At 29.1% G+C, this 27,852-nt stretch overlaps 2 protein-coding genes across 2 annotated transcripts in view; one reads left to right on the forward strand and one right to left on the reverse strand.

Annotated features, from left to right (window-relative positions):
- Nucleotides 1–1,474: 1,474 nt before the first annotated feature.
- On the reverse strand, nucleotides 1,475–25,875 carry LOC142326048 (ubiquitin domain-containing protein UBFD1-like). Its single transcript, XM_075368145.1, has 6 exons — nucleotides 25,736–25,875; nucleotides 25,283–25,495; nucleotides 16,209–16,360; nucleotides 15,954–16,079; nucleotides 11,446–11,634; nucleotides 1,475–6,126 (listed from the first exon to the last, which is right to left on the reverse strand). Exons 1-6 carry the CDS (start codon nucleotides 25,746–25,748, stop codon nucleotides 6,019–6,021), a joined length of 801 nt encoding a protein of 266 aa, XP_075224260.1. The 5' UTR covers nucleotides 25,749–25,875; the 3' UTR covers nucleotides 1,475–6,018.
- Nucleotides 25,876–26,204: 329 nt separating this feature from the next.
- Nucleotides 26,205–27,852, forward strand: part of LOC142326049 (uncharacterized) — a 30,665-nt gene continuing 29,017 nt past the window's right edge. The window contains exons 1-2 of the mRNA XM_075368146.1: nucleotides 26,205–26,400; nucleotides 26,487–26,682. Of these exons, the coding sequence (XP_075224261.1) occupies nucleotides 26,487–26,682 (196 nt within the window). The 5' untranslated portion in view covers nucleotides 26,205–26,400. The remainder of the gene's footprint in view (nucleotides 26,401–26,486; nucleotides 26,683–27,852) is intronic.

Below are 27,852 nucleotides of genomic sequence, written 5' to 3' on the forward strand. Positions count from 1 at the left end.
GTACGTTCTAAATACAGATGGCAAAGAATGACTTCAGAATAACTTTGCAGTAATAAGACTACGCCATTATAGTATTTTTATTGTAAATAATAATTTTCCTGACAAAGGGTTCAACTACTCACTCAGCTACACTGCTTTTAGCTGAAGTAAGTATAATTGGAGTGGATCAAGCACTCTATGAAAGTCAACAGGAATACAGCCAGCTTCCTTAGTGGCTGCGTTGGCTTAATCATTGCCTATGATTTGTATGGCTTGGAATTCCACAAAAAACTGATAAACATTTAATATAAAAATCTAATAATGTTTAAACTGTACTTCCAGAATCTCCTGTTAAAGCCCACAGGGCTAGGAACGGGGGTGGTGGTGTGGCGACCAAAAGCATCACAAACAAGGCTTCCCCTATGGGGTTGGGATGTACTTCCAGAATCACAGCATTTAAAAATTTAACCAAATGGGTTGGTCTAGTGTTGAATGCGTCTCCCCAAATCAGCAGATTTGGAAGTTGAGAATTCTAGCGTTCAACTCCTAGTAAAGGCAGTTATTTTTATATGGATTTGAATACTAGATTGTGGATACTGGTGTTCTTTGATGGTTATGTCTCAATTAACCACACATCTCAGAAATGGTTGAATTGAGACTGTACAAGACTTACACTTCATTTACACTCATACATATCATCCTCTTAAGTAATACCTGAACGGTAATTCCCGGAGGCTAAATAGATAGAAGCATTTAAAAATTTAAAGGACATGTACTAAACAAAACCTTTAGCTGTAAATCTGGCAAAACCGAAGTTATAACCTGATAAAAAATCTTGTTTTTTATACCCATTAGGGTAAAGAACAATATCTAAGAGTCTAAAGAATATCTGAGTTTACCTCACAAGGAAGATTCAAAATCTTTTGTAATATTAGGCAATTTTGGTGTTTTGTTTAACTTAATAGCTGTAGATGAAAATATGATACATGCAAGTTGCTGCACAGGAGAAGTATATACCAATTATAAGGTACATCTCAATTTTAAAAGAATAATTACTCCTTATTTTAACCTGCAATGTAAATCATACATTAAAAAGATATGGCAACAGTGTTTTTGTAAAATACATTAACAATATGTTATTCAGCAATATAAATTTGGAGAACTCTAAGATACAATCATGCTGTTGGGTATAAAAAAAAAGATATAACGCATAATTATTTCATAATAGCAAACTTTATTCAGTGTAATTTATAAATTTAATATTAAAAACTACAGCTGAAAAGTTTGTTTACAGCCAAATGAACTTTTGATAAACAACTAATTAAAAAACGCATCAATGAATTTATATGTATTAAAAATTCTAAACAACAGTAATAAAATAACATAGATAAATTACAATAAACATAAATAATAATATATTTTCTGTCTATCTAAAATAATGATATGTACATATAGATTATGTTGTGCTTAAAATGTAGCAAATAATAACACAAAATAATAATCACATTTTATCTTTATTTGTAAAGCTTTTAAAGAGAAAAAAAAACCATTAAAATATAAGTTCAATATCATTACAAAAAACTCATAACAATGAAAGAAAAGACTAATTAACAGCTTGAAAACTAGAAGACATATGCTATTCAAACCAAACAAATATTATTAAAATAAAAAAAATACTTTTTCAATGAGTTAACCAACCTATTTAAACATTCAGTTACAAAAAAATACACAATCAATAAAAGCTATTAACCTGAAAATAATACATAGGTTGATAAAAAAAAATAAATAAAAACAAACTGAATACATCATAAGTACATATATATCCTTAACAATTTTTTATTCTTTTTTAATAAAATATACTTTATATAAATATTAAATGAAAAAAAGTTAAGATCAATAATTATTGCAGGAGCAAAAAAAAAGGAATTAAATTATAAAATTAAAGTAAACAAAAATCATTAACTAAACCAGAGAATATACGTACATAGATCATAACACCTTTTAAAAATTAAAGCCAAAAATTAGATTGAGCTTAATTTCTTTACATAAATTGTCTAATCATATATTTACGTAAAGTAATACAACACAACCCAATTGATTTTTTTTATAACTAGTTCAGATAAAATTTTTAATACTTATTAGTTATTGGCAATCACTCATTTCCTGCTCAATCTAAATAGCATATATATGTTTACTAAAATTCTTTTTTACTTATCTAAAACCTTAGTAAATTAAAAATATAACCAAATTGTACTCATTACTAGCTTATAATTACACAACCTGTTTATCATTTTTGAGGCATGTAATGCTAAACACATATTTTTAAGGTAAATACCTAATGCATACTTAAGGAGAAACCATTCAAAATTATATAAATTTTGATAACAGGAAATTATGCTTACTGTTTGTAACAATTTGAATACATTATAGTTAAAAATGCAGTATCGATCGATAGTAATTTCATTGATCATGTTGATGGATGAAGTTACGGTGTAAGGCTAAGGTGATAATCATTTATATGTTAAATAAATGGAAAACAAATTTCATTAAGCACTACATATTTTTAAAATAAATGTATAAAATCTCCATTGGAATTTTCTTACTATAACCTATTTTATAACTGTGACTGTCCTGTAATCTGAATGTTATGAATTTGTTCTGAATATTTAAATTTACTGACTGAAATGAGAAAGTAATCATGACCAATATGCTATGCTCATAAAAGAAGACAATACAAGAGAAAAAAAGACACAAAAATAATTTCTTAGATTATATATTTTTACTTAATATGTTATTTGACACTAACTATACTTTCATTATTAATGCAGAACATTTTTCAGGATTATTATCAAAATTTTGCAACTCACTTTAAAATTTCCTGCTAACTGGAATTTCCAAGTACGAGGGGTCTCAAACACTATTCTGGAAAATCAAGGTCTAATGTAAACATTTTACATAAGGATGAGAACTATATTTTATTTTTTAATATCAAACAATAAAAAAAGTTGTTTCCATAATTTTTTCTGTTTAAAATAAATAAATGAATATACAGATTTTTTATTATTATAAAAATGTAGCATTAAAGTTTTTGACCTCAAAATTATGAGCAGTTGGTACATCATTTCAATATATAAATATGACATTGCACTAAATGAATCAGTAGTGGCTGCTACAAAAAATAGAGATTGTTACAATGTGAAGGTATGTTTTAGTTGCAGATTTTAATCTGAGAAAACATTTCTATAATAGACTAAAAAAACAAATTTTGTAATAAACTTAAAAAGACATAAAACAATGAAGTTAATTTAAATGAAAATTATCCATTAAAAATTGTTGACAAATAAATAACAAAAAAATTTTAAATCCTAACTACACGAAAATGGAGATGTTTTGAGCTTTACAATCGCCTATCACAGGATGTAATGAAGTAATGTAAGAACCATTTTTGTTATTATTGCATATAAATATAGATGCATAACAATTATTTAAAACATGTGTAAACCACAACGATTTATTTAAATATACTTTTATTCACAGGGAAGTCAATTAAAAAAAAATTCTTTATATACAGTATGTAGTCTGAAATTTAATAATACTACATTTTATAAACAAACAATGAAGAATTAAAAATGAAGAAAAAATGTTTGTAAGAAATAATAAATAAATTACTGTGGTTATTATTACGAACTACAAAATTATAATTCTTATCAGAATTAAGATTATAATTATAAAATTATACAGAAAAATTTATAAATTATAAATAACCAAAGTCTAAGAGAAAAAAAAAATTTAGAATCTACTTATTTATCTGGGAAAAAAATACAAATATAATAATTACTTCAATCACAGAGAAATGAAAGACTGCCAGAAAAATTTACAAAAAAGACTACTAACCTAATAAAACTAATGCAATTTAATATTTATGCAACAGATCAATATCCTATATACACTTGCATAAGATGGAAAATAAATCAATAATTATTTTTATTACATTACATTTTTACATGTCAAAAAAAAAACTGTTGTATGTATACTGATTTTGAAATGACAAATTACTTATGACATTTATGCATATTGAAATGCCGTATAATATTGTTCTATCGTAACCTGCTCAAAATTTAAATATATCAGTTAACATTATTTGTTGTCTCTACGTAATAAAATTTGTATACTTTGTAATTTGCTAAAAATTAATTAATTCCAATTGTTTTTAATGGTCTAAATTTAAACAAATTTTATATTTTACTTTTTTTAATTTTTATTATTTTTTTTTATAATTCCAAAAAAACATTCTGAACATTTAACTTTATCTACTAATCTCATTATTGTACAATGTATTTGATTTATTAGAGAGTAATAAAATTTATCTAGAAATATTTTTTATTACTGTAGCATAGCCTGCTTAAACACTATCTCAGTTTTGCTTTTGAATTTTATGCTAATTTTTACAGAGGGGGTTTTCATAACAATGAAACCTCTAAATATTTACAATTTTCTAAGACAGTATGGCCACAAGTGCATCAACTCAGGTGTGTTGTAAATTAGGGTGCAGGTTATTAGTAGTGGCAAAACAATTATAGAGAACATTTCTATAAAAACCCCATCAAAGAGGCACGAAAGCAAAATCAGTAAAATAACCAGGAACCCAATCTTATGGTTCCTGAAAAAACATTTAACTAAATGGTTGTACCCCCAAATATTTTTTAAACAAAATGTTTGTAAACATGATTAAAATCTATAAAAATAAAGCAAACAGCATATGTAGTATGACTAAATTTTTTTTGTTAAATATGGAAGTGAAGAAAACAAAACTGGATTTCTAAATATTAATAATTTTATTTGATTATTTCAAAACACGATATTTTAGAAACACTTTGATAGTACTATAAGTGGAATAGTATAGAAATAATTTACTGTAATAAGAAGAAAATATTACTGATATACAAATACTTCAATAAGTAACTAAAATTCAATTTGTTTTCAACTCTAGAAATAAAAATTCAAATAATATAATTTACAAACAATTATTTTAATTTATCAAAATTATTATGTTAAATAAAAGATAAGAATAAAAACATTAATCACTGTGAAAATTCAACACACAATTCAAAATATGATTGAATGTAGGCACATGAATTGTATCTTTACATAAAAATAAACCTAATTAATATAAAATAGATATAAACAGAATGGCACTTTGTAAACAAACCGAGCTACTGAAATTCTTTACAATTTACTAAAAGGTCAGAAAGGACTATGAAACTTACAAACATGAAAAATATAAACATTTCAATATGTTGGAAATAAGAACAAAAATCAATATATTTTTTAATTCACTAGTTTAATTGTAATTAGTTTTCTCAAAAATTTAAACTGGAAGAAGACATTTGGCTTGCCATGGAAGAGATAGATAACTAATTACTAGGCCATACAATGAAGAATATTCAATGTGTCCAAGAATCAGAAGTGTATTAGTTATAACTACCAATAAATAAAAAAAATAACTGCATAATATGGCAAGAATAAAATCTTGATGCACTATAACAAATATATAATAATATAAGCAAGAGAATATACATAATTAATTAATAACTTAACGATAACATAATTATTATTGGCAGTGCTTTCATTTCAATATATGAAATAAAAACAATAACTATCAAGATTTCAATAATTATACGCTATAAAGATAAACAACATTCAGACTAAGTAATAGAAAAATTAAAACAAATATTTAACACTGAATTAGAATAAATATTTATATTAGAAACATTTAAATGAAATATAACACATGGATTAATCCATATTATCTGTGTAAATCTATGTAAATTACTAGTAGAATCAGTTTTTTCTATTTCAACTTTTCCTGTTCAAACATTAAAAAAAGAATCTTTCTAATTTTTTCATATAAAAATTAAAAAAAAAATATATATATAATAAAAAAACAACAATACTTTTCTTAAAAATATTAATTTAATCTTAATGAGATTAAAAATTATAGTGCTTAAAAAAATTACAGTATGGTAAGTTACTTAAAATTCAGAGAACCCAAGTACCAAGTATAGCATCTTTAATAGAGTCAACATACTGCGCTGGAACCCAATATACCCAATAACGGGATGCTTCAGTTGTTCCTAATTGAAGACCCTAAAAGTGAAAAAAAAATTAATTTCTGAAAATTACAGTTTAAAGCAATGAACAAATTTAAATCTGTAGTTTAAAATAGTAAAATTGCATGCAACCCTTATTTATCTACTGGGAAAGCCTGCTGATCATGGTAAAAAGAAAAAACAGTCATCATTGGTATTATAAAAATTCTAGGCATACTGGAGAAGTATACTAGGGAAAAACATTTCCCAAGTAGGAAAGTAAGTTATACTTGCTAATTTCTTTTTTAAAAAACTATTTTCAGAATTAATAGATGTATATAAATAAATTTACAAATTTTATTATATATAAGTATGAAAATCAAAAGTGAAAGGATTTCCTCTTATACAAGAATTATGTAAAATGTTCATATTACTGGAAACGAAGCATCATGATGAAAGGAATTGGGTCCTGGGCATAATCTGGACCAGCAATAATATTAATCATAATATTAAAAATGTCTGAAGAAATTGTAACATGAAAGATCATCTTTGTCATAGCTCCAAAGTCAAATAAATGATGCTTGCTCAGAAGTTTCATGCATGTCGCTCAACTTTTCTACTCAACTATAACTTAAGGAACAATTCACTACCAGTTGATTATTTGTTACTTATTTCCCACTCTTGTAAGTACAATATGCAAAACAATCAATTACAACTACTTACCTGCTATTTTTTTTATGATGAGAGAAATGAATTTTGCAATATGTTAAAAATGTCAAGTCTCATCAGGAATTGAATCTGGTTGGAAAGTTAAGATGCTACCATTACACCAAAGAGATCAGGAAAATGAAATTACGAGTCGACTGTATAAAGTTTGTTTCATGTTTACTAACATCATTTTCTTTCTTTTTTTTTCAATTACAGGTAAAACTAATTGCAGGTACAAGGGTCATTCAAGTATAAACCAGAATTTGTTTACATTAATTAAAAGATCTATTAGATAAAATAACAAATAAATTACCTTATTTTTCTAGGTAGTTTCCTTCAACAGAAATATATTTTCTCCACTGGATAGGTAGTTTTCTGATCCCCCTCATCAAAAATAAGATAGCTACCCCAACTACCACTTGTGCACAAAATGCTCAATTATGACAACGTCTTTGAATTTTCCCCCTAGCTTCTTTCAGCAAACCAAAAATGTGGAAATCACATGGTGACAAGTATGGACTATATGGTGCATGTAAGGCCACTGACAATGTCTTATATTCTGACTAAGGTATGAAGCTGAACATATTGAAGTAGTGAGAGCTTAGAGAGTAGAAGAGTTAGGAGAGAGTTACAGAGTAGTTAGTGAGAATCGATTCTGATTTTGATCTCAAAGTTAATTGGAAAACTGAAAGGGAATGGAACGTAGTTGCTGGCTTCCTGAGATTCTTAGCCCTGTGGAGGATGGTTGAGGGGGGTCTGATGCTATTATGGATGTGTAGATAGAATAGCAACCCAAGTGGGCTAGGGGCTCACCTTGGTGCTTACTTTACCAAAATAGGTGTTTTGACACCTTGCCCCAGTTAGCTGAAATAATCGCAGTTAGGATGAGAATGAATATGTGGAGAACTCTGTGATGGAGCGTGTAGGCACTGACCCTGCTCCCGAAATGGGACCAGACAGAAAGAGTTAGACAATGTTTTCATTAGAAGCTTATTAAAATTGTGAATTTGTTTCTTGATTTTTAAATAAATAAAGTGGACTTAGTTTGTAGGACAAAATTGTCATAGTTGTGAACACTTGTTTTGTTGGTATGAAAATAGTATTTTTGGTGTTTAAAGGCTCAATTAAAATGATCTAAGTAGCCTAATTAAAGATAGATATGGGAAGAGTGTTCAAAGTTAGATATGGGAAGCGTGTCAAGTGAAACCTTCAGTATTAGTGGTATTAGAGGAAGGCACAGGGGTCACACTTTTGCTGATCGGTTAATTTGATAGTTGAAGTTGCAAGTTATGGTAGGTAGTTGTGGTTGGAAGAAGCCACACGAAGGCAATAGTAAATTGAGTAAATACACTGACAGAAATGTCTGCCGAGCCATTTGCATTGGTTGCATCCTGACAGAGGCCAAACTGATGACTGTGTTGTGTTGTCAAGTTCAGACGATCTAAAAGGTGACCTCCAGTAAAGTCCATCAGGGCTATGAACTGAGGGAGTGGTAAGGCAACTGGAATCATTACAAGGCAGGTATCTTACCCTAGGGAGGGCAAGGTCAGGAGGTGAAGATGATGGGTGATCAAAAGATGTTCAATGAATTTTATTGAGTTTATCGTGAGCCTAAATTGCTATATGTGACCATGGAGAAGGAGGATGTTGCGAATCAACTGCCAGCATAGTTTGTTGCAATAAACAGCCCTAACATCATCCAAAAACTGGCAATATGATGATGCATTTACCGCCTTTCATTCATGCAGAAAATCAATCAGCAGCAATCTTTTGAGCCCCAAAATACAATTGTCAGAACTTTTCCATCTCATAAAACATTTCTTAGCCTTGTTTGGTGCCCCTCCACACTTTTCCTCCCCTCATACTTGTTTCTTGCTTTCTGGGATGTAGTGATGGCCCATGTTTCAACACAGCTCACAATATGGTCCAAAGATGCCTCTCCTTCTTTCTCAAAGCGATTCAGAAGCTGCTGATGGTTGTCTTTCCAGATATTCCTCTGTACCTAGCGAGAAGACATGGAACCCATCTCGCCGACACTTTGCTGTATCTGAGAGTGTTTGACAATATTTTACGCACACTCCCAACACTGATGCCCACCTCTGATACAATTTTAGTGATGGTTATGTGCCGGTCACCTTCCACAAGGTCATGAAACACCTGAATGTTATCAATTGATGTTGATCCGCGGATGAAGTTTGTGACTTTTGTTCTCCACCCCATCACAGCCACTTCAAAATTTTTGGCCCAATCAAACACTTGAGTTTTGACAGAGTAGCATCATCACCAGAACCCACCAGGTTGTTCTAGTGGTGAAAATGTCTTTACAAATCAGCTGATTTCGAAATCAAGAGTTCCAACGTTCAAATCCTAGTAAAGGCAGTTACTTTTAAATGGATTTGAACACTAGATCATGGATACTGGTATTCTTTGGTGGTTGAGTTTCAATTAACCACATATCTCAGAAATGCTCGACCTGAGACTGTACAAGACTATACTTCACTTACATTCATAAATATCATCCTCCTTCATCTTCTGAAGTAATACCTGATGTAGCCATAACCTGTTAGCCATAGGCTAACAGGAAAAAAAAGGTACCATTACCGAATTGTGCCTGGAGTAGTGCCAAAGTTTCAATTGATTTGACACCTTCGTTGGCGAGAAACAGGATTATAATTCATTGCCCAACCAATAAGAGTACTTCCTGCTCAGAAATTTTGTTTCTGATTAGGGAATGTAACCTATAGATATGGTTGGCTGGTTGCTACCCTCCACACATATGCAACTAACTACCTGCAGTGCCCCACCTCATTCACTGCTCTTCCTCACTCTGTGCAGCAAAATTCCAGTAAAATTTGAACGAACCTCATAATAATTTGTCAATCAAAGTCTAATTACATTATTTCTGTACTGGGATTCATCTACTGCATATATTTCATATTAATCTTCTAACTCTTTAAGCAATCCTACCAATTGCTATGTACAACTTATATGTGCATGTAACTGTGCATCTGATTTCTTCTGTTCACATGTATGCACATAATTAATTTGTACATTTAAATATAATTTTTAAAGTTTATTTTATAGACAACATAAAACATATGTATATTTTGATAACATGTATATGTTATCTTATATAATTTAGCCTACTAAAAATAATCTAGGCCTAAAATTAAACACATGCTATTTTGAGTTAATTATTCTAGTATCAAAATAAATCATGAAGATTTTCTGTAAATATTTTTTACTAATTAAATGGTTAACATGCACTTCATTAGTTGCTTAAAGATAATCAGTTTTGTAGTACAAAAAAAATATATTCACTAAGTGTAAGTTTTTAAGTCACATAACCTGTACCTACACAAAAAAAAAATTGCTGGATATAACTTCTGCTGAAAGGGAAATATTGACCAAAATATTTTGTATATAGCAATGCTAGTAGAATGATAATATAAATCATTAAGTTGGCTGCTAAATTAGTCATTAATCTGTGTCTTAGTTGTTGAGCTTAGTTAAAGTGATAACCAATATTTGTAAAATATCCAGAAAAGTTTTCTTGTATTAATTCAGATGCTAAAGGACCAAAAAAACTCCACCATCTGACTTTTTTTGGAAGACAAAAAGTATTGGAATGTATTTGTAAGTGTTTTTAACTTGTAAAAGTTTATTGGAATCTGAGATTCATAGGTGGATTTTAAAAAATTACAAGAAAGTATCCAGAAGTGACATAGCTGTTGAGGGGCAATCCCAACCAAATTAAGATAATGCATTAAAATAATCAGAAAATGATTTGCCAATAGTTTATCTGCTCTGCTGAAAAAAGAATATAGATAATGTAAATAATTTTTTAATTTACTGATGAAGCATGGTTCTACCTCAGGTAACATGTAAAATGTGAAACCTATAATTAAAACCTGGTACTCTAAGAACTTGCCAAGTACCTTCAATAAGAACTTCTTTAATCTGTAACAATTTTTTGCATTGTGTCTAAGAATAATAAGTAATACTATTTTTTTCTCAAATTCAGTGACTGCTGAGTTAATAAAGAAAATATAAAGTTCATAGCGTTATGAGAACTTGATGAATGATATTGCTACAAAAAAGAACATTGAACAACAGACCCCTTGATCTTTAATCTTCTTTTTTCTGACGTATATTACAGAGGGATTATAAAATAAAAATATTTATTCAAATATCTATCAAACATTTTATCAATCGAAAATAAACATTCAAGACTTTTTCTACCACTTTGGAAGAGACACAAAGGTTTTAACCAACATAAAAACATCAAGTGCAAATTGAGGTACATGGCAGACACTTAGATATAACTTGTACGTAGCAGTCCCAAGATTTATTTAAAAAAGTATATCAGTTTAAAAAAACACAGACTGATAAATAAATAATTAATTCCTGGATAACATTCATAAATAGGTTATCTGAGACTTAATGAATGGATTAATTGGGGCTCTCTTACTACAATAGTAAAGTGAGAGATATAGTCTCTTCAATAATAGTCTTTGTCAATAATGCTTCATTCTAATTAATTTACTCTCATTTTCTCCTACTGTGAAAAATCAATGATTTTTCAGCTTCAACTAATCTACGGCGAAAAAAAAAAAACAGTAACAATGATCACACAAAATTCCTACATAAAATTTTAAAATTTACTGACCATAAGATGATACTGATCATGTCCATCAATGGGTTCACTGACAATGCTTTTTATAGAATTCATTGGTATTTTATCAGTACGCTCTTTAGTACCAATCCAGAGTTGATCGAGTTCAAGCTTGAAAGTCAATCGTACTTTACCTCCAGCTTTATTTAACATTCCAGATAAAGGAAATGGTGGAAGAGGCTCCTATAATCATATGAATAAATAAATATAATTAAACATAATATCATACGTCAGTGCTTCTCAATCTTTCATTATCTGCAATCCAATTTTCATCACGCCTCTCTCATACAATAATTATGTATTTTGGTGCTAAAGCTACACTACAACCTTAATTACAAACTTTACAAATTACAAAGAATAAGTCAATTTATTGATATTTAACAACACTGATCTGCTGCATTGTCAAAACCAGAATCGATGCTTCACTATTGCTCTCTGTCTTACATCAACCATATTGGACATTCTTGTGGCTTCGTGAAAATGTTGCACCTCATTCAGCAAGTCTCAGTCGAGTCGATACTTCTATTGTTATTATATCTATTGTGAATGTGTATGTGTAATTTGTCTGTTAATTGCAATTCACGGCAGTAGATTTATAGAGAATCATGGATAAATTTTTAAGTGGGCATAAGCAAGCATTAGATGATAGTGAAGCATCAACTAGTGCATAGACAGAGCGTAGTTCCCAAAATATTCTCAAGAATACCTAAATTTTGGGTTTACCAATGAAGAAAGGACCCCTGTGTGTCATTTGCTCAAAAATTTTGGCAGCAAACAGCATGAAAAATAATAAACTTAAATGACATTTGGAAATGCTTCAGAGTGAGTATGTTAATAAACCCCAAGAATTCTTCGAATTAAAATTAAAAATATTATGAAAGTAAGCATCATTTAAAAAAAAAAAAAAAAAAAAAAAAAAAAAAATTTGTCTGTGAATGAAAAAGCTTTACTAGCTTCTTACAAAGGTTCATATAAAATAGCCAGATGTAAAATGCCTCACACCATTGGTGAAAAGCTTATTTTGCCAGCTGCAATTGAGATTGTAGAAAAAAGGTTTGGAGATAATTTTGACAAACAATTGCAGTCCATACTTCTATCAAATGATACTGTTGTCCATCAAATTGGTGATATAGCTGAAGATGTACTGCATCAGCTTTTTAGAAGTTGAGTGACAAATTGTTTTCAATTCAGCTTGATGAGGCAACAGATAGCAATAAAGAAACTAATTTCATTGCCTATGTTTGATTTTGTGATGGTATGTCAGCAGCAGAAAAATTACTTTTCTGCAAACCAATAGAACTCATAGCAACAGCGCTCGCATTATTTGCTATCTTAAATGATTTTATAAACAAGGCAAACAGTGGAAAAATTACATTGGAATACGCACCAATGGTGCTCGTTCAATGTCTGGAAGATTCCAAAGTATACAAGCACTAGTGAAACAAAAATCTCCACAGTGTGTGACATTGCATGATCCACAGAGAAGCTCTGGTCTGCAAAGAAATAAGTCCTGGTCTGAATATTGCACTCAGTTGTAACTGTAGTAAATTATATAAAAATGAGACCCCTAAAATCAAGAATCTTTTCTGCACTTTTAAAAACATGGGTGCAGTACTACATACATTCAGTGTTACTACTGTATTGCGAGGCAAGATGGTTATCGTGTGGGAAAAAATTTTTGCAATGTGTTTATCAATTAAGAGATGAAATCGCCATTTTTCTAGAAGAGGAAAACCGACTGGAAACCGACAAGTTTTGAGATGGTTTAAATGTGATGGAATTGAGCTACTTGGTTGACATATTTGAGAAATTAAATACCTTGAATCTTCAACTCCAAGGAGCAAATACATATATGTTGGATACAAATGATAAAGTTAATGCTTTTTGTAGAAAGTTGGAATTGTGGAGCAGAAATTTAAAGAGAAAAAAAATCCAAAAATGTTTGCAAATGTGGATGAATGTGTTAAAACTTACAAGGCTGAAGAACAACAAGAAAGTTTTTTTTGTAACCACTGAAAATAATTTAGCAATGCTGGCAAAGAATTTTAAAAAGTATTTTCTTGCTGATGAAAACTTGGTAGCAAGTTACGACTGGGTTAGGAATCCATTTCAAAATACTCCTGAAGGGCTCTAAACTGCCAAAGAAGAAATCTTCATAGACTTCAGGCAAGTGGTGAAATCAAAAGACAATTTAGTAATAAATCACTCTTTGAATTTTGGGCAGGGGTGGATGATGAATTTTCTGTGGTGAAAACAAGAGCATTTCGTACACTATTACAATTTTCAACATCCTACCTTTGTGATTTACTGTGATGGCTGCTTTGAAGACAAAATAAATCTCAGCTAAATATAGAAAACAAACTCAGAGTGTCTATTTTCAATATTAAACCTTCCTTCGAAAAACTTTGCTCCCCAAGACAGGCCCAAGGGAGTCAATAGTAATTATTAAACTTGTTTTTAATTTAGTACTGATACATTAATTATTAATACAATATGCAGTACAGACCCAATCCTACTTGTAAGTGTAATATATCAGTGAATTTCATCAGTTATGTCAGAATGTATTTTGTTTTGCTTTCCTTTCAGTAAATCAATACATTTTTTTAATAATATTTTCTTTTCGATGTGCTTGCACTCCCCATTTAGTGTTATCAAGCCCCCCTAGGGGGGCACGCCCCACAAATTGAGAAACACTGTCATACGTATAAAATTATTGATCAAAATAAGATTTAAAAATATCTCTTCTACCTGTAACCAATATTACACAAATTATTCTGTCATGATTAAAAATAAAAAAAAGAGTAAAAAAAAAAATTAATTTTGCTATCATAAAAAATACTGCTGTTATTAGATAAATTGTGATCATCAAACCAATAGTCCAAAAAGAATAATACACTTACTCAGTTGGAATCAATTTCAGTAGAATGGCAAAATATCAGAGAGTATGAGGTATTTTATTTTCCCCAATATAATAATAACCATTAAGACCCACAGCAGTATTTTTAAACAAAGATGGAGTATCTACCTGCTCTTATGTTTTTTCACTCAGAATTGTCAGGATGGGTTTACTTATTAAAATGAGTTAAGAAAAACTGAACTACCATGATATTGAAGCATTTTTTTTCAAAATTAATCCATATTCATTATTGCTATTAATTTTCTCATTTTAAGTATTACTATTATTGTTATAATTGCTTGCACTCATTACAAACTTTTGACAGCATACTTCAGTGGAATTAGTAATTTCTGTATTGCCTTACCGAAGTTTGTAAAATAACATTTTATTTTACGCTTCTACTGTTCTTAACCCATGGAAATGAATTTGACTTTGAAAACTCTCATAACATTATTATATATAAATGTTGTTTACCATGGAATCCAGTTTTAATGTCTTTGAAATAAATTCTATTGGGTTCCACTCAGGTGATAGACAAGAACTTTTTAAGAGCATGTCTTGACTTTTTTTAATATTTTATTGATTGGAAATACTATCTTTTTGAAATTTTATACTATTTAATATTAAGTTTTCATTTAATGGATTATTAGGAAAACATATTCAACTGTATTTTGTTCACCAACTATTTCTTTTTTAAATTTCAGCTCAGCAGTTATCCCTATGAATGTTATTAAAAGGATTAAGTAGGATTAAGTAGTTATTAAGGGATTAAGTAGAATGATCTAGTTAAGATTCAAATAAAATGCCCATAAATGTTTCAGTTACTGTTTGTTTTTGTTTTTTGGACAAAATATTTTTAACACTTGTTGCAGCAGGAGTTTCAAAAATTTTTACTTTATTTTACTTTTTTTCATATTTTACTTGACAGGGAAAACTACAAAGTAACATCCTAGTTAATCCTTTATACTTTTCAAGTCATAAGTTTGATGACCTTAGCCACAGAAACATGTGACTAACCTTGAAGAATTTTTTCTCATAAGTTTTGATTTATAACACAAAATAAATTAAAAATTTCACTTGACATTCCACATTTATTTAATGAAGTTTTGTATAAGTGCTATTAAAATTACGTCTACCTTTAAATTACAAGAGATTTTTTGTTGTTTTCAACATGCTTCTAGTGAACTACATTCATTAAATGTGAAGAATAGACTAAACAATTCTGTATTCAAATAATACAAAGTAAATTTATTTATTAAATTACTACATGTAGTAAAGCAAGGATCTTCAGTTTGGTTAATCATTTTTGAAACATAACGTTAAATAAACCTACAATGGTTAATGAATGATACCAGAAATACTGTGTTGCCATTTATAATATGACTGCACACCAGAATATGCATGCAAGTTTATCACTTTATATGAAAGGTAATGGTAGGATGGGTGGACAAACTGTGATTTCATAAATACAATATGGATTTGTTCACGAATCACAAGAGTGGACAATAACTATACCAGTCGATTTTTAATGACTTCTCAGTAAAAACTGGATGCAATGTAAGATGAACTGGAATCATAGAATAATTTATCCAGTTTATTTTATTACCTTAATATTCTTAATACCAGGCATTACATCTTCAGGAACACCTTTATCAAGAACTTTCCTGTGCATCTTTTGTTTACAGAAAGGTTCTTTTGTTGCAGCACCACTTGGTTTATCTTCTGCTACATCCTAAGATAACAACACAAAGAAATATAAATTAATTATCTGCAAACCAAAGCAAAACATACCCATATAATTCTTATTAATTTTAAAAATAAACTTACATCAGAAATTTTTCATAAACTTATTTCATATTACCTGTGGCGCAGGAGTTGACACAGCCAGAACATCGTCTAGTTTAGAGCCGACAACCATTACTTTAGCACCTTTAACTACACCTAGGTCACGTAAGCTGCGTTCATCTTTTGCTAAACCTTTAATCATAACTTTTTGCAAAGAATGTGGCACTCCTAAACATAACAAACATAAAATTAAAAAGAAATATATGTAATGATGTCAGAATCAATAAGGAACTTCACAGTTCCTTGTTATAATAATTTTTAACAAAGAATAAAATAAAAATAAAATTTTATTTTAAGTCAACAGATGCAGTTCACCGATTGTGATTAATATATTCATATCATTCACACTATATAATCAAAAATAACAATATAAAATAGCAAATGACAAAATATTAAAAACATCTGAAATATGTGATGTACCAAAACACAGAAAAAAATTACTAAGAACAAAAAATGGAGAATTTGATCTTGAATTAAAAAAAAAAAAAAAAAACGAACTCATGAGATTTGAAATAAATAAGTAAAAGCGAAAGTGAATAAATAAATAATGTTATGTTATATATGCTGATCTCCGGAGTGGTAGCGCATCTCGGCCTACATTCTACAGGGTCCTAGGTTTGAATCCTGGTCATGTAGCATATGAAAAATGCTATTTTTCATATGATACAAAATTTCATTTCCCACGCACAAGCTTCTCTGTAAGCTTCTATGGTAAACAAATTCATAAATATATTATAGATATACATACAGCAATTAAAATATTATTATAAATAAAAACAATTTAACGAAGAAAGAAATTAAAATACTAGTTTGCCTATAGATACAGACAATACTAATCGTAAATTTACTTTAATATAATTGTATTCATTACAAAACTGTAATGAATACAAAAAAAGTCATATTTTAATGCAATAAAAATATAAATTAAAGTGATACTATATGTTAAGTAATGACTAAATATTTTTATATGAAAACAAATGTACATACAATACACTTAACCAGGTTAATAAATGATTTGTTTTAACTAAAAAATTAAGCAAGGTAAAAGGTGCAAAAAATATACAGGATGCAAACAGTAGAGTGGTTAAAAATGAGTAGCATTTCATATTAAAGTAATAAGGTATGTACAAAAAATTAACCTGATTAAAATGTATACATTCTTCAGCCATAAAAATAATAATAATATTTTAATCATAAAATTTATGACTGTTAAAATATTAAAAATTGAATTAATCATAAAATCTATGATTTTTTTTTCATAAATTTTTGATCTTGCTGTTGCCTGTATTTGTGTTGTTTCAGAATTAAAAATGTGAATCACATTTACTGGTTTAGCAACTGGTGGTGTTGTTTTGTTTATTTATTCAAGACGGCTTCTGTACAGGTCGACAAAACATCTACAAATTATGTAATGCTTGTAACTCTACATGCTTATTTTAAACTTTCAATCCATAATTCTATGACTTATACATTACTGTCATAATATCATTAATTAAACCAAAACAACTGATGTAAGAGATCTATGCTTTATTTAATTGTACGTACATTTTTCAGTATGATATACTTTCATCACGCTTGTGTTTCAAGGTACATTCGCTAAGAAAACAATTGCTCTTATTACAAAATAACAGGGCAAAAGATAAAATCCATTATTTATATAAAAACAGCTGTGATTAAGGAGAATAAAAACTGATATTTAATTATTAAACATTGAAATTAAGATGGCATCAATTAATTCATTAATATGAAATTAATATAAATAATATAATGTTGTGTAACACTAAATGTTTAAAACGACATTCTAATCTTAATGCAGAAGTTGCAATTATTTTACTAATAAAACTGGAACATGACTGTACACAGCAGTGTAAAAATCTACGAATTTGCACCTCACCTTGTCGACTAGTACAAGAGAAAACCCAATTTATTATGAGGCTAGTGTCCTATCACTCTTCAAAGAATTTTTAGAGGCAAATACAGAATATATCCTACAGATGTGAAATAATGTAAATAATAAACAATTCCTACAAATATAAATAATGCCTCTTCAAGGAATTACAATAACTAAAATCTACAGTGGACAAAGCATTAAGAAAATACTTAAAGCTACATGCATGTATTGTTCAAATTTTGCATAAAATAAAACTTAATGATCATCGTAACTGTGAATACTTTGCTAACCACTACAATTAAATATTAAATGCTGTAATAAAAATGTAATATAGCCAAAGCCAATGATGTAGAAAACTATATACAATACTATTTATTATTCAATAATTTCATATGAATTTCTAATTTTTTCACAGTTTTGCGAATTTAAATATTTTTTAACTATAAAGTACATAAATAAAAATTTATCTTTTTCAGTGAAAAGTTTATTAATAATTCAAAGCCGATCGACAAAACTGTAAATGAGGTATTTATTAGCACAAAGATCTACTATTATGTTGGCTGTTACAGTATCATTAACCTTAACATAAACTTTACGAAAAAAGGGTTAATGGTTGCCTAAACACAGATGAAATCTAATTAGTCCTTATAGATAAATGGTTCTGTCTTGCTGTTACAGTAATTTTGTTTTATTAACCATGAAAAAAATGCTACTTTATAAGTAAGTATTTATAAAATTTTACTGTAATTTACCAAAGCAGTGCTACATTGGTATGGTTTTAAAGCATTCAATGTAATAGACATCCAAGTCTTAGTGGGATTTAAGGTGAAAATTTTCTGAGCTCATTAAAACCAGACAATTGTACCATAATGTAATTTAACTAAACTCACTGGTAGCCTTATACTGTAAGATTCATCAATAAAATATCATAGATATCAATAAGATATGATTTACATGGTAAATGTATAATTTTACTAACTTATCAATTTTGTTAAAAAATGTGGATTTTGTTATGCAGAAATATTTATTCATTCTTTTTGATAAGTCTTTGCTTACACTGATGAGTCTTTCTTTCTTTCTTTACATTCCAATCTAGCGCTATAGCTCTAAATGGGAAAGTATTATAATTGGTCCAATTACATGACACATATTACACTAGTATTATTACATAGGCAGTTTTCACCAATCTTGTTTTTTGACACATAAGGAACCCAAAAAAACCAGATGGAAATTTTACAGATGTCTGAATGTTTGTATGTATGTGTGTGTGTTCAGTGTCGCCCTCTAAATCACCTTATATCTTCAGAACTACCGAACTGATTTTGACCAAACTTGGTCTGATTATTTCTATATAGGGGCATATGCCATTAAATTTTCAACTTAAGCTCAACAAATGCTCTAAACTAATGGCTAAGTGGGCATACTGCATTAATTGTACCCCTTGTCACCACAAGAAGCACTAGTATAGCACTGATGTAGTCTGCTATGTGTGATGTCACACATGAGCGGTAGAATTAAATAAATGAATAATATTTCAAGTATAAAAAAGTACCTAGTCTGTTTAAGTATTGAACTCTATCATCTGACTGACATGTGCATTAAGCTTTGTGGCTAAAACTGTCTGCTGACCACAAAAGCAAAATTTATTCTATGTAAGTTGTAAAATTATATGAGTTTAGTTAGTGCTGACCACTGCCGATATTACTGCCACACCTACATGAATTAAATGTTATGTGTGCGTGCTTTAGTTAGAATCATTGAATTAAATAAACAAATAAAAAATTATATTTTAAACTACGTGGTTTATATGTGTGTGTAAGCCATGCATAAGAAACAACCCACAGTTGCAAGACTTTTCCAGAAAATGGCTTTAGCCACGTGACGGGTAAGTCCTACAACTGTGTTGTCAGCTTTTTTTTTTTATTAATATTTGAAAATTACAATTTTTAAATTTTCTGCAAGTTTGAGGCTTTAATATCTATTAGCGCTTAGAATAAAAATCTAATTTTTCCACATAATATAAATTCATGTAACAGCAAACTACATGTACAAATTTCAACTTTGATAGTTGACTCTTTACTACAGTATGAGTTTTCAAAAGTTTTCTTAATAGGCTTATTAAAGTTTTTAATGTGAAAAAACACAAATTAAAGATTTAATTGTAAATTAATTTGATGAAAAAAATAGTGTACAGTCGGTGCCACATAATGGCGAACTTAGCGATGATTACTACCCAATGTAGTAAACAACAGTTGCATCATGTTTACACTACTACGACACAAATAATAATGGTGTGTCAATGTTTCAGAGAACTAACAGTATAGCAGTAATGTGCAGGTTGATCATTGAAGCTTGCCGTTACATGGCAGCTACTGTATGTTGCAATGTTTTAGCACAATCTAGTCTAAAGATATTAGTTTATCCTAATGTCTGCAAAATCAAAAATTAGCACTTGCTGCTAAACAAAAATGGTCTCTTTTGGACTGACTATATATATATATATATATATATAAGTAAAAAAAAAAAAGATAAAGCAACCAAAATCAATTTGGTTGGATCACTTCATATGGAACAAATACACAAACTAGGAGTAGTCACTCAGAATAACAGTCATATATAATAATAGTCATTTCAGAATAACTCCTACTTTTGGCTTCAGAAATGTTTTTACTTCATCAGGGATAAAATGCTCAAGAATCTTTCTTTCCTACTATCTCACTGAAATGGCTTTACTCTTTATTAAAAGTCTGAAAATTGTTCTTTGTGAATACATTAGTTCTTCTATACAATCTCTCTGGCCAGCCCCACAGCTTTATCATTAACAATGGCAAAATTTTTTTGTAAAGAAAAAATGAACATGATTAACACAATCTTTTCAATTTTTTAATCTTCTCCTCTTGCCATTTCTTATATATGCAGAATTAATTATTAAGTTTTAAGAAGAGTGGCAAATTGAACAATCTGGTCAGCAATTTAGATGGCTACATTTGGAACAGAAAAACAGAACTAATGTAAGTAATAAACACTGAAAATTACTGAATAAACATTTCAAAATAAAAAAAAATCCAGATCTGCAATGATTAAATAATTTAATTACATGATTTTGTAAAAATATATTTTGTCTACATATTTGTGAGGGAAGATAGAAATTACAGTATCATGAGTTTTTATTTTATTTTAATTGCTATTTATGTTTAGCTCATACAGATTACATGAATAAATACAGTAATTATTGTTTTAATAATCTTGACCTTACAATGCTTAAAGTTTCAGGGTATTAAAGATTAATGAAAGCCAAACCTTTTTAAGAAAAAAATATCTTACTGCAACCCATTTAAGTTAAAGGATGAAATAAAATAAGAAAAGTTTTGATCATGGTGTAATGGATTCAACCACCATAATTCTGTAGTTTAAATTACTGCTGCACTACAATATAACATACTTTAAACCATGCTAATAATATTAGTTTTCAGACTTAAGTTCACAATTTTTCAGTGATTATTTACATTGTTCAGAAACATTTATAATCTTTAACAAGACAACCATGCCAGATTTAAACCATTATTAAAATTATTAATGGATTACGTTCTAATATAACACAATCAATTAATAGAAAACAGAATTACAAACAAATTTTAATGGATATTACAATATAGATATTATTCTCAAAGTCTACCAAAAATAATGGGTTTATTATTTTTTTATCTATTCTGTTACATGTAATAAATAAAGTAGCAGAATATCAATAAGTATAAGCTTTTCCCTTAAGTTATTTAATTCTGAATGTAGAAAAAATTCATATATCCTTAATTTAAATCAGGATAATGCAACATTTCATTTTGTAGGTTGCAATTTTATTAAGTAAGAGGATTTTAAAGTATTAACAGTACCACTAATTGAAGACTGTCACAAAAGTGACTGAAAATATTTTGAAAAAGTTAATTACATTTTTTTATTTATAAATTTTGTTCAATTTGTGATTTCAAAAGTTTATTTTTAAATAATCTTCATCAATGACTGTCCTGAACAAAAATATATCAAATTACTTAATTTAATATATTGATACTAAAAACTGATGAGATGTTTAATTTTTTGAAAATCCATCTTTGCAAGTCCTTTTTAATGAAGGTACAATCAAATTAAAAGTTATTTCAATGTCCATTGGTTTCTATTTTAGAAAGGTTTTAAAGTTTATTGATTGCTCTTGTAACCTAATTGTTCATGTCACTATTTGAAAAAATGATGTTTCAGTTTTTTGATAAATATTTTGTCTGCAATTTCACATTAATGAAAAATAAGTTAACAAAAAATTCTCTATTAAAAACGATGAAATTAGTATTCGTGCAAACTGATGCTATAGTGTGCCATTTTGGAGCTAGACAGTAAGAAAGGGGTAACATTCTCTTTAACCTTCAAGTGCTCGCGCCTTGGAGAGTTATAAAAGTGCTTGCGTGGTGACAATTTGGCTGCCCACCTATTTCTGCTTGTTTCACATTTTACACATTTTTTTCACCATGAATAACAGAAGTTTAAATAAACATATTTTAAATAGAAATCTTTAATATAAATAAATGAATGACATTTGTTTTCATGTGTAATATATGTATAATCCTAAATAAATGAAGATAACGTATGAAATACATAAATGCCAGATAAATGAAATAAAAAATGTAAACACAGTAAAACATAATAAAAAAATAAGGTATGGCAATTAAAAATATTTAATAAAAAAAAAAAAAAAATTTCATAATTTGTTGCACTGAACCAAGCCATATCTACATCTCTATCGAGATGTAGCGTTTCTAATTGACAATCTGAGCAAGTAATTTGTTGCACAGAATGCTTTTTGCATACACATCTTGAGCAGTAACGACAAGCTAATTTACTGCGATTGTTTTTTTCAATCCACACATAGAACAAATTTGTCGGGTGTTCGATACTAAAATTTTTTGCTGGTTGTTCTCCATACTTTTGTACGAAAAAATGAAGAACTTTTGGAAGGTCATCATTTTGCAAGTTACATTCCATTATCAAAAGTTGAATGTGTATCTTCTTCTAAAGGGTTTTTGATCAGGGTTGTTTGCATGAAAGATTTTCATAGAATTTATTCCAGCAATATCTAGTAAGAAAAAAAAATAGCCATTGGCCAGTGCTGAGTTCTTCTAGAGGTCAAATGGTTCAAAAACACACTACATCAACAATGTCCACACCCACTTTTGTGGAATTATAATCCAATACACGCAACGGCTTTCTAGTTTCATCGACTTCATCAGCATCGTGCATTGTTGCCAATGAAGGCCTACATCCAGTAAGAACCTGCAAGTGGACAGCTACTAAAATAATTATCAGCTGTTACATTTCTATGTATTTCTGATTGGGTCAATCAATGTTTTGACCAAGTCAAATGGCTTGTTTAAACATACAAAAGGTCCTGGTTTCTGCTGTCCAGAAGAAATAATCATGTTGTGTGTAAAATGTGCAAGATTTGCAAAATGCGTAGATTTTTAGTTCATATTTGGTAAGTTTCTTTGCCATATGTTGCATAAAACTACGTCTTCAAAATCCAATTAGCATTTCGTCAATTGTAACAAATTCCCCTGTGTTATATGAAATTTGGCATTTGATACAAATTATCAAAAAAAACCCTAATTGGGGCTATTGGTGTTAAAACGATGAACTCTTGTATTTATATCATTGAATCCGAGGCTTCTCAATAAAAATTAAAAATTATTTTCACTGAGGTTTGCCTGGAGGATTGTTAGCCCAGTGCCATTATCAGTAAAAATGTTGACATGTTAGTTGGATTGCTTTGTTTTACAGCCAACAAAAAGATTACACCAAATGCAGCTAGCATTTCTGATCTTGTAGTTTTTCGATAATCTCTTTCGCAGCTATGAGGAAGAGCTAACTTTTTCTTGTCAAAAATATTTACATTATCGATCATACCAGTATTTGCTATTAAAAATAAAACAATCCAGCTCTCTTTTACTTTGGCGAGGTCCTTTAGGGATAGGAAAAACTGTTGCAACAGTATCACAGGCCAATAACAGGATGAGTCGCACACTTTACTTATTAAGAAGTGAAAGTTAGAAGTTTCATCAACATCCTCATTATAGTCACTGTCCAAATTAACTTCAGAATCACTGTTGTATTAATCTATTTCAATATTTTGCAGCTGAAGATATCACTCTTACTGTCTATGAGCCACATTGGTCAGTGTGAACACTTGTTTTATAACACAAGAGCTAGTATAGGTGGCAGGTTGGCCGCCAGCAGACACTTGGGAATTTACCTTTTTTTTCTGTCACACCCTCACATGGTCAACAGTTTGCATTATAACAGGACCTTGTCCCTGAATAGTTCATTTAAAAATACCTGAAGGCCCAACTGGCTTATTGAACTCCTTACTAAAAAAACATATTAAAAAGTTGGTTAATCTGCCGCCTACACAGGCACAGATTAATGGGAGGATTAATTCTCCTCCCATTTCATTTAGAGCACTTAATCATACCTATTATGTTGTCTTCCATAACACAACTAATATATATGAATGAATTGGTCTATAACACTCCTGAGTAAAAAAAAAAGTTAAGTGACTATCTGAAACCCAAAGAAAATTTGTGCAGAATGATAATTAAAGCTTTTCATACATGCATTTTATGACCTGACCTATAATATTAGAATACCAATCATATTACAGAAAAAAATTTATTTGATGAATATGTCTTTGAAACTAGCCTCATTAGTGATTTATCAGAGCTTTATAAGAATTTTTTAAATATCCCAGAGTATAAAAAAACAGAATTATAATAAAATTTACATCCAAACCATAGTTTGGCAGTTTGGCTTTTGGAGTAACAGAAAAATATGTTGTCTACAGTAGCATTTTTTGAACATCTAATATGATTTTAGAAATGCAATTTACTATATAAAAGACAGGAACCACTGAAGAAGTTAAAACAGCTGTTTATTTATCTCTCTCCTCAGGTTCCTGCCATGACAATACTCATCACTAATTAATCCATCATGCATTTTCAGGATAAAATATAAAAGTAAACCAATACTTGCATTATCAATCCAAGTTATAATTAATCATGGGCAAAGTGGTAAATAAATCTATAACAAACATGAACTACATATCAATTACAAAATATTGTTTTAACTTTGCAAAAGAAAAAAATACAGTTTTATTAGCTTACCTATAATATCTTGTAAATGTTTCTTTAGCTGCCCAATTGTCTGATCCAAGCAGAATTTTATTTCAAATTTTTGTTTGTTATAAATTACAGTCAGATCAGTAAGTTCCAATGGTGGTTGTTCTGAAGGTAACGGTTTATCTGTAGATTCAGACTCTGACGGATTAATAAGACGCGGACACTCGACGTTTCCATTCTCTTTGTGATTATCACCCTCTAAAATAATGAAGATCAAGAAAAAACATACAAAATTAACAAATCAAGGTTTCCTTTAGAAACTAGTAAACATGAAGAAATACTCTATTAAAGCGTCTATTTAAATGATCAACCACAGATTTCACAATTCGTAGAAAGTCAAATCTGTTTAATGACATGGCTTTATTCTGGCTAACCTAAAAGCACAATGAATATTGTATAAAAAGTAATTAAAAAAAAAAACACAAGTTATTCAAATACCTGGACAATCCATATCTAGTGATCTTAATACAACACAGTAGTATCTCACCGTAATTAAAATTTTACATCAAGTACAACATTATTCTAGAATTATTAATAATTGACAATACACCAAAACACAAAATAATCTTGCAGGTTAGCAAACTGAATAGTGATTAACAGAGCAGCTGATACAAGTATCGTGTTAATAACTGAGAAATCAATTTTGTTGTAAAAGGTAACGTAGCAAATTACTTATTTTTATTTTCATTAAAAAAATATAAAGTATTATTAAAAATAGTTAATTTTTTAATATACTTATACATTATTTTTAAAACACCATTACACGTAGATATTAGAATTTTATTTTATCAGTATTTCATTAAGAAGACTATTATGTTCCATGTTTGATTTTTATTATTACTATTTTTTATTGTGTATGCTAAATTTTAATAGGCTTGTCCCGCCAGTAGAGCATATACATTTGGGTTTAAATTGCAGGTTATCTTTTCGTTGTTTGGCGTTGGGCATACGTTCGTTGTACGTGAAAAATCCATGTTAAATTCTATGTTCCGATTTTATAAATTATTGTAAGATTATGTTTCCTGCATTGTTTTTATATTAATTTTGTGGACTTGAATGTATTGCAATTGTGTCAGTGCTGGGTGAATTATTTGCATCTTAAGGTTTGTTATTAATTTATCTTCAAGTTGACAGTTTTTATATATTTTTGCTTTAGTGTTATTGTAGAATAAATCTTGTTTGATTACAGATGTCTAAGTACAACATAGCTCATGAACTGGGATCCAAACCTAGAACTAAGGATGTTCTTCTACCAGAAGGTGAAGATTTGGATTTTTCTTCTATGTTATTGCCACAAACCATATTGCAGGGTCTGGATTTGGCTGGATTTGTTAAGCCGTCACCAATTCAATTGAAAGCAATTCCACTGGCAAGATGTGGTTTTGGTAATGTTGCTTTTGTAAATTTCGGTTTTATTTTTTTAAATGGAATTTCCTTTAGAATTGAATTTAAAAAAATGACTTTACATTAATTTTTTTAAGGATTTTTAATCCTTTTATGACTTTGTCATACAAAGCTACTTTCTTGCATACTGATTGTTTTACAATTGCATAGCAGCAACTGAAAGATTAACATGTTTTTCACTGTAGATTTTAGACTAGTTTAGGAAGGTTTTGATAATTTTTTTTATAGAAATTATTAAAATAAATTTTATGTGCTATTCTGCTTAATTTTAACACATATGATAGAAATTAACCATTAATGTTTCTACAAAAAAAAAAATCACCTAATCATTTTTTTGATAATTTTTATCTAGCGTAAAAATACTGTTACATTCTATTAAAAAAAATACTGCTATACTGGCACCAAAATTAAGTCTGTATATATATATATATATGGAAACATAGCTCTGTACCATCCAGTTTGTCTATTACATCTATGTTTTTCTGAAAAATATCACAAAGTAGAAATTAATAGACTGATGTATGTATTATGTAAATCTAATATAGTGGAATGAAAATATTAATGTTACTCTTCCTTTATTACATTAATGCTTGTTTTTAAATATATATTTTTTTTTTTGAAAGAAAGTTCACAAACTAATAAACCAAAAAATTGTAAATTTAAGTGTTAGATTTACATACTCATTTTTGTTTGATTATGTAATTTAAAACCAGTAAATTAATATTAATTCTTTACACTTTTAAAGGTAAACATTAAAATAATCAGTGGCGGCTCACATATAGGCACTGGAATGCAGCACCTCCTATTTCCACTTGATATTATCGATAACATTTAATACAATGAGTCCTTCTTTCTTAATTCTTTATTCTAGTACAATATGTAATCCTTAAGCATATGTCAGCCATCTCCCAGTTTATGAAAAAGATACAAAAATGTTTGTATGGAACTGTGTGCTTCACAGTTTCAGTGACATGGTGGGTGTGACTTGCTGCATGCAAGGGAGAGAGAGCACTGTCGAATATGACGTAAAGGTGGAAGGTAGTTTTTTTTTTTTACTCTGCATTTGTATAGAACGTTCCCTTTACTAGTTTAGTCAGTGGAAGGAATATGAAAGAGGTTTAGTTGTTTCCTTCAGTAGTGATCAGAAGATG

The sequence above is a fragment of the Lycorma delicatula genome, chromosome 6 (assembly GCF_047948215.1).
Source record: "Lycorma delicatula isolate Av1 chromosome 6, ASM4794821v1, whole genome shotgun sequence".
In the NCBI taxonomy this organism is placed as follows: domain Eukaryota; kingdom Metazoa; phylum Arthropoda; class Insecta; order Hemiptera; family Fulgoridae; genus Lycorma; species Lycorma delicatula.

Coding starts and splice junctions, on each gene's coding strand:
- LOC142326048 (XM_075368145.1), bottom strand. Junction 16,080..16,208: donor TGTCAACTCCTGCGCCACAG/GTAATATGAAAT, acceptor TTGTTATCTTAG/GATGTAGCAGAAGATAAACC. Junction 11,635..15,953: donor CTGGTATTAAGAATATTAAG/GTAATAAAATAA, acceptor ATATGATTATAG/GAGCCTCTTCCACCATTTCC.